Here is a 12,063-nt window from a genome sequence, read left to right as displayed (position 1 = left end):
TTATTTATCTTAGCTTTATCATACCATAAATATGCATGCCATCCAAACGCATTATTAAAACCTTCCAAATCCAAGACATCCGTATCTTCAAGAAGTAACCAATCTTTTAACCAGCAGAAAGCTGCAGCTTCATAATACAACTTTAAGTCTGGCAGGGCAAAGCCCCCTCTTTCTTTCGCATCTGTTAATATTTTAAATTTGATTCTGGGCTTTTTGCCCTGCCAGACAAATTTAGAGATATCTTTCTGCCACTTCCGGAAGCACTCTGTCTTGTCTACAATCTGCAGTGTCTGAAACAAAAATAACATTTTTGGCAATACATTCATCTTGATGGCAGCTATTCGGCCTAGCAATGAAAGTTTTAATCTTGACCAACTATCCAAGTCTCTCTTAATCTCTGACCAACATTTTTCATAATTATCTTTAAATAAACTCAGATTTTTTGCTGTTATGTTTACCCCTAGGTATTTAACTTTTTTAACCACATTTAGTTCTGTCTCTTTCTGAAGCTGTTCCAACTCAATATCTGTCATGTTTTTCCCCAGAACTTTAGTTTTTTGCTTATTTAACTTAAATCCTGCCACTCGACCAAAGTTTTGAATCAGTTGTAGTACTCTTTTCAAACTAGACTCCGGCTCCTGTAATGTCAGAACTAGGTCATCTGCAAAAGCTTTAAGTTTATATTGTTTCGCTCCGACCTGAATCCCTTCCACCAACCGGTCCCCCCTAATCATATTCAGGAGCACTTCCAGAACCGAAATAAACAGTAATGGGGAAATCGGGCAGCCTTGTCGTGTACCTTTTTCAATTTTAAACTCTTCTGTAACCACATTGTTAACTATCAGTTTAGCCTTTTGTTCTGAATATATTGCCTCAATCCCGTTCTCAAACCCCCGTCCCACTCCCATTTCTTTTAAGTTCCCCTTCATAAATTTCCAAGAAATGTTGTCAAAGGCTTTCTCCGCGTCTATAAAAATTAAAGCTGCTTTGGTGTTTATGTTTGTTTGTAAAAGTTCCAATATGTCTATAATGTTCCTTGTGTTAGTAAACATATGTCTGCCCGGGAGAAAGCCTGCCTGGTCTTTATGGATTATCTCACTTAAAACTTTCTTAAATCTTCGTGCCAAAACATCTGCAAATATTTTGTAATCCACATTTAAAAGGGAGATGGGACGGTAATTCTTAAGTTGTGTCTTTTCAGTTTCTGACTTTGGAATCAATGTGATAAATGCTTCTTTCCACGATTCAGGCGCCTTCTTCCCCTCCATTATTTCATTACTGACCTCCAACAAAGGTTGTATCAAATAATCCTTCAATGTCTTATAGTAGTTAGAGGTCAGTCCATCTGGCCCTGGTGATTTGCCCTGTTTCAGACTCAGGATGGCCTGTTCAATCTCTTGTTGTGTTATTTTGCCATTTAAAATTGTTCTGTTTTCTTCTGACAGCTTTGCTAATCCATTTCTCTCCAAAAATTGTGTAATCTCTATTTCATCTTGTGGCCCTTGAGTATATAACTTTTTAAAATACCTCTGGAAGCACTTTCTAATCTCTCCCGGGTTCTGAATGTTCCTTCCTTCAACCTCTAAGTTTGTTACTGTATTTAATCTTTGTCTCCTTTTCAACTGCCAAGCTAGCAGTTTCCCACATTTATTTGCCGATTCAAAAGTTTTTTGTTTCATTGTTTTAATCTTCCATTCTATTTCCTGATTTATCAGCTTGGAATATTGCGCCTGATAAAGTTTAATTTCTCTCAGAATCGGTTGGGACTTCGGGTTAGATCTTAACTTCTTCTCCAACTCTTTGATACTTTCCAGAATTTTATCTTTCTTTTCATTTTGCAGTCTTTTCTTTAAGGAATTCTGTTGGATCAAGAACCCTCTCATCACAGCTTTACTTGCATCCCAGATAGTTCTTTTTTCCACCGTAGTGTTCAAATTAATCTCAAAATAGTCCTTTAAGGTTTTTTGGGCCTTCTTTACAATTCTTTGATCTCTAAACAGGCCATCATTCATCTTCCATCTAAAGGAGCCGATTGGGATCAATGTCATATCCATTCTCAAGGCGTTATGGTCGGAGCATGTTTTGGGGCAGATTTCCACCTTCCTCACCTTAGGTGCCAGACTTCTAGTTATCCATATTTGGTCGATTCGTGTCCAAGTCAGTTGAGCTTCAGAAAAGAATGTTCCTTCTCTTCCCAAGGGGTTTCTAACTCTCCAGATGTCAACCCAGTCCATATTGTCAGTCATTTCAAAAAAGGTCTTAGGTAGTCTTCCCTCTTTAGTAATGTTCTGGTTCTGTGACTTATCCATATTTGTTGATACGACCCCATTCATGTCCCCCATCATGATGACGTTGTTGTAATCCAGATAGTCCAGCATGATCTCGTGCAACTTCTTATAAAAATCCGATTTTCCTTCATTTGGAGCATAAATTCCTAATATCAAAATTTTTTCTCCTTGATACTGTATTTCTATTGCGAGGATTCTTCCACTTTCGTCTTTAAAGAGAAATTTTGGTGAAAGGCTCTCTTTTGCATAGATCACTACACCTCTCTTTTTAACTGTATCCGATGATATAAATTCTTGACCAAGCCTTTTATTTATTAACACCTTTCTATGGAGCCTAATCACATGCGTTTCTTGTAAGCATATAATGTCCAATTGTTCCTTTTTTAAAATATGAAAAATTTTAGACCTTTTTTCGGGACTGTTACAGCCATTTATGTTCCAACTCAAAAGCTGCAGAGACATCCTGGATAGATCTGGTTATTCTTTCTGGGGTGGTACCTTGTTCTCCGGTCCTTGAGGATCCGAGGGGGCGGGCTCCCCTGGAGGTTCTGGCGCTGGCAATCCAAGTCCTTTGTGGAGGTCTTCTCCGTGTGCTCCCAAAAACTTGTCTCTATCTTCCACTGTTTTGATTTTGATCTTTCTCCCTCTGTAGGTAAAGGATAATCCTTGTGGAAACTCCCACCTGAAGATAATTGCGTTGCTTCTCAACAGTCTTGCCAATTCCGTGTAATTAGATCTAAGGTCCAGCAACTGCTTAGGAATGTCCTTGTAGATTTCAATTCTCTTGCCCAAGATGTCTAGTGACTTTTCGTAGTGCAGGCCCAAAATCTTGTCCCTTTCCTCCTTTGATCTCAATGTTATCAAACAATCTCTGGGCTTCTCTGTCCTTCTGACTCTGCCAAGCCTGAAAGCAGATGCAATTTTAAAGTCTTTTTCCTCTAACTCCCAAAACTTGGCAAATTCCTTAGTTAGAAATTCAATAAGATTATCTTCTTCCACCTCTGGTATTGACCGTATCCTCAAGTTGGTCTCCCTGTTTCGCAGTTCTGTCATCAAAAAGTAAATCTGATGTTCTCCAACTTGTTTGCTGAGTGGTCTTACTTCTTTCTCAAGTTCTTCCAATCTTTGACTAGTATCTTCAGCCAGTTTACGATTTTCACCTACAGCCTCCTTTAATTCTCCAATGGATTGGGCATTCTGTGCAACTTGTCCAGTCAGCTTATTCAAACTTTCTGTGTTCTGTTCAATTTTAGCTGTATGCAAATCAGCCTTCTTGTCCAGAGCCTCCAGTTTCTCCAAAATTTTCTCCAAGACAGAGCTACTTGTCCCTGAAGCCATATCTCCCAGGTGCAGCTCCTCTGTCTCACCCTCCCCTGCCTGTATTAGGGAGGCCGCCTCTATGTCTGGAGGCAAAGTGGAAGGCAAGGCCGGCACAGAAGATCTACGCTGTGAGGCTGCAGCTAAAGTTAAAGTTGTTTGTTTAGTCCTTCCTCTTCTCCTTGCGCCACTCATTCCAAAGTTATCTGTAATCCAAGGTCAATCCAAGTTGTTCCCATGAGAAAGCAGAGTCCCAGATGCAATAGTCAAACAGAGGCCGGGAAAGGGAAAGTAAAACAAAGTCACTGCTGTAAGCCCAAAATCCTCCAGAGGGAGCTTAATACGTCTTCAGGGAAAAGATCAAATCCAAGTTAAACTTATAAATTTAAATCCGTGTCTATCGCCTCCACAGTGTGTTATTTTTAGCAGAGTAAAACTTAAAGCAAAACAGTGTTTCTTACAGTGCCTTGACTGCAACAGTTTCAAAGTATCCTGTTCCAGCTCAGAATGTTTCAAAACCTGAATTCAATATATCCAAAGTTGCAAACTGGTGCTCATTCAGGCAGCTCCAGCACCAGAGATTCTTATTTATTTTATAATCCACTGGTACCACAGAAGAAGAATATCAGTGCATCCCACATATGACCAGCAAAAGTCAATAGCTCAAAGTCTTTCTCTCAGAAAACTGCTTTAACAGGGTGCCAGCATTTAGTTAAAGCATAACTTTTTGTCTCCACTCCTCCTGCTCTTTGCTTAAAGTTCAGTATCGCGGGAGATGGGCTTCCTGCTTATTCTCACTCCGTTTTCAGCCAAATTTCAACTTTTTTTTTAAAAAGTTTTAAAAGTTCCATAAAGTTCTCAAAAAGTTTCAGAAAGTTGACGAAAGTTTCAGAAAGTTTTCAATGTCCAAATTTACTCACGGGTTGTAGTTTCCAAAGTTCAGAAAAGTTGCAGGAAGAAAGGACAGCGCTGACCGGCAACAGCAATGCGGCTTCACTTCGCTGTTTGCGCAACGACCCACAGCGCCGCTACCCCCTCCGCGATCCGGAGCCCCTTACGGGGTCCCTTCAACGTTTTGGGGGCTGCTTCTGGCGCCCGCCGGGTCCCGAGACCACAGGCTTCTGCCACCTGTGGTTTTCCTGGATGGGTCTCCGCTTCGCCGTAGCGGACGACCCGTTTACAGCGGAGCTCCCTTCTCCTTACTCGGAGAAGGCAGCCATTACCGGTCGCGCCGCCTCCGGAAGTTCCTGTTGGGATTTTTTGACACTCTGAAGTCTCCCCGCCCCCTTTCTCTCTCTCACACACACATTCAGAGAAGTCACCCTAAGGGTTAAATCATTCATGCCAGTTGCTCCAAGAACATAGAACCAATGCAGATTAAAAAGTAAACCCCGCCTCTCCTTTAGTTCATTTTAAATAGCATTTGGCATAGATTAAAGGATCCATATGAATGATTAGCCAATCTGTACACATTTATATATTTAATCCATTAAAAAAAAGATTTTGCACCTTCCTCAGAGAAAAAAACAGCAGTTCATTTAAGTGACTAGCTCCACAATCCTATCCATGTTTACTCAGAAATAATTCCTATGAAGTTCAGTAGGATTTGCTCCTAAGTATTGCAGCCACATAGCTCATTGCCAAGCTGTGCGTTTCCAAATTTACTGAGAAGTAAAGCTTAATATGTTCAACATCGCTTACTCCTCTGTCTACTGAGGATTGCAGCCTTATGTAATAAACCTAACCGGTTAGTTTAGCAAAAACAAAATGCCAACTGCTTTGGTCTGAAAGCAGCCATTTCCAGAAAATACTAATCTGCTTTTGTATACAGTCTTTCAACGTCACGGTTAAATATAGTTTCAGTGTCAGTGAACCTAGAACTATTAAATGGGCCCCTTTCCTGCGTAAATGAAGCACTTGTCCCTGTGCAAAGCATTAGCAAAGCAGGTTCAGTGCAGGAGTTTTCTGGCGCACAAGCAACATTCTCTGTCGACAGCCAGCCTTCCATGGGAAGCAACAGGGTCTTCTGGAGCCTGCTGTGAGACTTTTCAAAGAATGCAACAGGGGCACAGGCAATTTTAGAACCCTATTCAGACACAGAAACACCACTTCCATAATATCCTCTCACTGAAGTGAATGAATTAGCAATGAATTAGCATTAGTTTGCCTGGCACTTAAAAAAAAAAAAAAAAAGCAGCTTGCAGGAGCTCTTCTCCCTCCATCCTGTTCCAGTTCATAAGCAGAAGGAAGCATTCCTGGAAAGTGGATTATACAACTTCTTCTGGTAATGGTAAAACTGAGAACTTGAAAGGGGTGGCTTTAATTCCTTCCATTTGTTGGACATCCCATTTTCATCTTTATTTACTCCAAGTGGCGGAGCTTTGTCAGATCTCCAGGCCAACAAATATTCTTCCCCCAACTGTTAGCCTTTGTATATCTAGGGCTGGGGGAGGAATCCGCAGAAGCCGGCTTCCAAAGCAGACTTAACCTGATCTGATCCAGGCGGATCATGACCTGGGTTTGATTGTGATCCACTTTAGAACCCCCAGGATGAACTGGGACAAACTGGACTTCAAAGGGTCCATACAACCCTACATGTACTGTGTCCCTCCTCTGAATGGAAGAATCTTTATTCCAGCAGAGGATTCTGTGAGCTGAAAGGGGGTGAGGAGCTGATTTTGCAAATTCACTTTTCTACTGTAGTCTCCTGTGCTACCTTGTCACACTTTTCTAAAAGGTCCAGCCCTCTTGAGCAGATCTGGGGGCAATGTAAGGCTGCAGAGGGAAGGTGGAATAAGTGAAAATCACTTCAAATGTTAACTCGGACAGCCTTCCTTCAGCAGAGGGACACCACTGACTACAGCCAAATAGATGCCTGTGACAAGTTGTGAGTTCCAAGATCTGAGCAGGGCTTTGTTATGTACCATGACATAGAATCATAGAATTGAAAGGAACCACGAGGGTCCAGTGGTGTAGCGTGGGTTGTCAGCACCCGGGGCAAGGCAAGTAATTTGCGCCCCCTAACCCATGGATTTGCGCCCCCTAACCCATGGATTTGCCCTAACCCCAGGTGTTGCGCCCGGTGCGGCCGGCCCCCCCTGCACCCCCCACGCTACGCCACTGCGAGGGTCATCTAGTCCAACCCCCCTGCAATGCTTCATTGGATCCAGCTTACATAATCACTTTAGTTGAATTTGCCCAAGGGAAATTCAGCAGGGGTGGATTCAGATGACTTACTGTCAAGGCAAACTCAAGTAAAAGTTTTCTCCCCCTCCCAGCGTGTGGAAATCAAAAAGGATTTTGATGCAATCTTCAAACAAACAGTAACAGCAAATGAGACTGCAGGGTTCAGAATGTGGTGGGAAGGGGAAAGAGGAGAGGCTGAAATCTCTGGTTCATCCTGTATACCTGCTGGCTGACCTTCCCCAGGTTAAATTCCGAGGTTTCTCTAAAGCTACACTTACTGCAACCCACCCTGAATCCTCAGAACAAAGTGCGTGCAAGTCAACTGCAACCGGCATGTGGTCGCTGAAGTCTCCACGTCAAAGGTTGTGTGAATCCACACCATAATTAATGCTGGTATGCGGCTTGAATTTGAGGATTTCTCAAAAGGAAATAAATACTAACATCTGGAAAGCGCTAGTCACTCCTACTCTCTCATCAGAGGGCTCACTCGGACCATACTGTACCAATCCAATGCACCACAGCTGAGAGGGAGGTACGGCCTTTGGAAAGGAAAGACCCTCGACAGAGAAGAGCAGCCTCATTTCTTCTGGGCTTGAGCCAGGCGGCGACTTGAACGTGGAATGGCGCCTGTCTGAACAGACTTGGAGATATGGTGCAGGTCCCGGACAGACCGAACAGTCCATTGGGCAAGCTCCTGCAGTACTTTCATGCCCCTCATTTTCTTCTCAAATGAGCTCTTTCCACCAGCATCTCTGATACTTCCCAACTCTTTGGCTGGTACATTGTGCTCCAGCATTGCCATCAGTTCCTCCAGTTGGTAAGCGAGACCCGAGACCTGGAGCACAACGGACTGGATAGACTCATGGAAAGCTGTGTCGTCTGGGCTCAAGTGGGACCTCTGCTCTTCCAGGATTTCATCCAGTAATATCTGAAATGCCCAGTAAGCTTTCAGGTTGTCTGCTAGCCGCTCCGCATCTGAAATCTCGCTCCACTGTTCAGCGCCAGCTGTTGGCACGCCGTCAATCGAGTCCAGGTTGAAGTTTTTGTCCAACCCTTGTTTCTCAACCTAGAAGAAAAGAAATCGGAAAGGGAGCAAGTAGGTGGGGAAAATAAAAAGGTTTTCAGAATTTCTGCCCATATTTTTCTCAAGGCAATCATTACACCACAAGTGTTCACCCTGGCATTCCCCTGAACTGGACTTGTGATTTTATTGCTTTATCAAGTTTTTAGCTATTTTGATGGTTACGCAATTTAATTGCTTGTCTTGTTGTATATTTTAATTCAGGATGTTTTAGTGTTATTGTGCACAGTATTTTAACTACGGATTGATTTTATAATTGCAAACCGCTTAGGCAATTTTGGAATGTAATCAGTATATAACTTAATAACTAATAATTACAGTATACAGTGTGGCAAATGTGGAAAGTCTGTGGAGGTGTGTAAACCTCATTCAGATATGGATTCCAAAGGTACTTCAAGAAGATGTTATACATGTAGCCTCCACAAGATGGCACTATATTATAGGAACCGAGTGGGTCCCATCCTGTTATTTCCACCCCTACCCTGCCCCAGGGCAGGTCTGTTACAAAATAATTAAATTAAGCCCCTGGTTCGAACTCTGTCTTGACTTCTAATAGGGATGGAAAACCTACTTCCTACCATGACAAGACTGCTCCAAAATATTCCTTCTGGGACAATTGCTTTGATGGACCACCAAGGTTTGGCAATGGAAATGAGTCCCACACCCCTTCCAGGTCAAAACCAGCTTGTTTTCCTTACTTTTCTTTGATCCCCAATATGTGCCTTAAAATTGTTGCATGACTTATCTGGAGCTATTTGTTCTGCCCTTGCTGTAACAAAGCGCCAACCGAGTTGTGGGTGGATGGTTCTGCCTGTGGGCAGGGAGTGGACTTGGGAAGATATACGGCCCTTTCTAATTACTTGATTCTGTGCCGCAGTGATTCATTTCCCCCTTCATTGTTAAATATATAAAACTACGAAGACTGCTTTCAAAGGGAGTGGAGTGAGGAGGAGCTGACCGGTGCCTTCGCATCAAGATTAGATGCCCTCTGCAGGGCTGGATTTACTGAAACACCAGGTAGAGATTAGGGGCTTAACAGTTTCAACTGGAATAAAATTAAATAACCTGATGCACAGAAGGCTCTAACTAAGCCCTGATTAGGAAAAACTACCACTTATCTATAATTATGAATCTCACTAGAAATCCAAATTAAAGGCACCCCAGACTGGGAGCATTAAGATGCCTTATCTGGTAAAAATGGTCTAATTTGTGTGAGAAGAAAGAGCACAAAGCCCATTATGCTTTCTCAAGGGAAAGGCTCCCCTGGCTCCACACTCAGCTAAGCAACACACCTGATCAGTGCAAAAGCATCACTTTTTCCTTACAGTGGAACGACAAACATTTCGCTCCCTCAGAAAGCTCAACGAAGTTTAAGATCAACAGGGTTCTTTTTCCCTCTGAAATGAAGCCCTGCTTTCAAAATTCAAAGAAAACAGGTGGCCAGAGCTTTTGAGGCTAAGCAAATAAGACATCCGAGTTGCAGAGAGTGGGAAGAAGAGTTTCAAAGAAAAGACTCACGTAGGACTCCAGGAGGCTACTGACATCTGAGCGCATCTTCCTCAGCAGATGAACGGTGCGGCGGCAGAGGTCGCGGTGGTGGGACATCCCAGGGAGCCGCTCTGATGAAGCCATCACCCGGTTCAGCTGCCCCAGAAGGGACAGCGAGAGCCAAGGCACAGCTCACATAAGGCTGGGTGTCCACAGAAATCCCTTGCTCAGCTCATGCATTCCAGAGGCCAATAGAGAATTCTCCACTTGTTGCATAGCCTGCCCGCTCTCCCGCCCTCTTCCATCCCCCGCGGCCTAGGGAGAAACTGCAAATTCCTGGCAGCAGAGCTTAACTCTCTGAGAGCAACACAGACATTTCACACACACCCCCAGTTGAGAACCTCCAACCCACTCAGTACAAGATGTTGAGACCAGAGTTGTCTATTCCCTTTTCTGAGGCTTGCTTGTACCCTTCCCCCCTTCCTTGCATTATTTTTTACCGCTTTTATTTTGATTTGCCCGTGCAGGCTCAATGACCTACTAATCCCTGTAAATTTGATGCCACAAAGCCTAACCATCCGTGATAAAAGGCACAAAAGGAAGCCAGTCGCCCTACTGACAGCACCTTTAGCTGGATACTTTATGCGGCAGCCGTCTAATGCCAATGAACCATTCCTTCAGGCATTATTACCTTGTGTGGTTCTCAATTTTTACCTCCAGCAACTGTCTTCCTTCTACATCTTGTTAAAAGCCCAAATGGAACCAGCAACACAGCAGAGAGTTGTTTTGCATTTGCTTCATTCCCAACATCAAACATTCCCATTCATCGCTGTGCATTTGGACTGGGCTTGTAATGTGAATCCTTTCAGCAAAGCCTAGTCCAATTGGTGCTGCAGACAATGTTGTTTTTATTGGATTGTTAAAATGGAAAACTTAATATATATATTTTTTAAAAAATGGTGCTGCAGGGTTGTATACTCCAGCTCCCCGTTTCTTTGCTCAGAACCGTATTTTTATAAAAAAAAAAAAACCAAAGACAACCCGCCATCACCTGACTGACTCAGCTAGGTACATATTTGCCTGGATATGCAACACACTTCCCTGTTAGCTCTACACTTAATGCTGGAGAAGACTGCTAGCACAAAGTGTGTGCCTTATCTTTTGAGAACAAGCTATTGATCCACGTTCCTCTCTTGGTTCTTTCTGCATGGTGCTCCCTACTTTATACAAGGACATGTGCAAACTGCTTCAGTAATGCACGCTGTTCACATCATCCATGAAAAGCAACTTGGTGTGAGTCAGCATTACAGCCGCATGGAAAGCACAGACATGGTCTACCCCTCTGCACATTTACTCCTTCACCCGGGGGGGGGAGGAATTAAGCATTTCCTCTGATCCACTGCAAATTGCAGCAGAAAAGTCGCCATCAGGCTAACATCACACAACGCTGTATGGGAATATGTCACGTGGCTCCAAACAGGCAAACATTCAGTGAAGGTTGCATGCCTTTTTGTTTATCTTTAGGCTTTATGATACGACAAAATCAACTGAATCCTTAGTAGAAACAGAGCTACAAGGTACCCCCAGTTCAAACTGCATGGAGGCAGGATATTCTCTACTTCAGACATCTACCAAAATTGCCTGTAAAAAATAAATCTAACCATCTGTCACGCAGCATTTTGACAACTCGAGTCTCTGCAAAGCCAGTTTAACTCATCTCAAAGGTATGGGGACAGCCCGCCTACCCTGCCTCAATCTGGGATTCATAGACACTTGGAACTTCATCCACAAATTCACTGAGAATTACAGTACCTCCATTCTCATTACTTCCACCACTTTCAGCTCTGATTGATAAAAGGGGGTCCAGCTAAAATTCCTATGTGGTTCTAATGGTATTTCTCAGTTCATTGTTTTAGGAAGAGTTTAATTTTTTTCCCTTTTTCTTAAAAAAATCTGTTTAGCAGCTTGCTTTGGAGCCTGGCAGGATGCTTCCCTTCTGTGCCTTTATATACACACACACACTATCTCAGATGGCATACAATTGGTACAATGTATTTCAACTGTTTGTTGTTAATACTAGTGATATACAAACAGTAGCAATTCCAAAGTGAAGAAGTCACCAATCAGTATTATGCTGCCTAAGGAACTTGGCTTGAAATGATTACAGCCCTCTCGTTTGACATTTACTTCTAGCCCACTCCTCTCCTATGCAACTTTCCTAAAGACACTATATATCCTAATCTGGTTTTATCTACCCCATACAACAGGGCTTGCTTCTGTTCAGTGACCTAACCTGCTTAGTACTTGCCTGATAATGCAAATGAGGCCAATAACTCTTTTCCTTCATCAGTCTGTTGCATCCCACACAACTGCTTCCAGAAAATCTTAAAATTAATTCATTTTTCTGTTTTCTATTAAGGGTGACCCACCCAGAGACTTATACTTTATTGTGGAAGTAAACAGTAAGGTCTCCCAGACAGAATCCAGTTACACTTTAAATGAACCATAGCTATTCTTCCAGTATCTTTTCAGTGTAAATAATGTAAGGTTATATCTAACGAAGTAGTGCCATTAGCACAAAGACTGCTGGCCGTGTAACAGAAATTACCATACCCCCTCTCTCTCCATGCCCCGCTATGTGATCTGCAGATCTCCCAAGTAGATTTGGGGAGGGCACATGAGGGAAAGTTTCACTGCACAACC

General features: G+C 42.9%; 1 protein-coding gene and 1 long non-coding RNA gene across 2 annotated transcripts in view; one reads left to right on the top strand and one right to left on the bottom strand.

The window, feature by feature from the left end:
• Positions 1-12,063, top strand: part of LOC310746160 — a 223,564-nt gene that overhangs the window by 23,428 nt on the left and 188,073 nt on the right. The window lies entirely within an intron of this gene.
• On the bottom strand, positions 6,731-10,287 carry CNTF (ciliary neurotrophic factor). Its single transcript, XM_083577483.1, has 2 exons — positions 9,391-10,287; positions 6,731-7,857 (listed from the first exon to the last, which is right to left on the bottom strand). The coding sequence occupies exons 1-2, from the start codon at positions 9,502-9,504 to the stop codon at positions 7,369-7,371; spliced, it is 603 nt and encodes a 200-aa protein (XP_083433609.1). The 5' UTR covers positions 9,505-10,287; the 3' UTR covers positions 6,731-7,368.

The sequence above is a fragment of the Podarcis filfolensis genome (genome assembly GCF_964270895.1).
Source record: "Podarcis filfolensis genome assembly, chromosome: 1".
Classification (NCBI taxonomy): domain Eukaryota; kingdom Metazoa; phylum Chordata; class Lepidosauria; order Squamata; family Lacertidae; genus Podarcis; species Podarcis filfolensis.
Note: the sequence above shows the minus strand (reverse complement) of the source record. Positions and strands in the feature narration are given on the sequence as shown.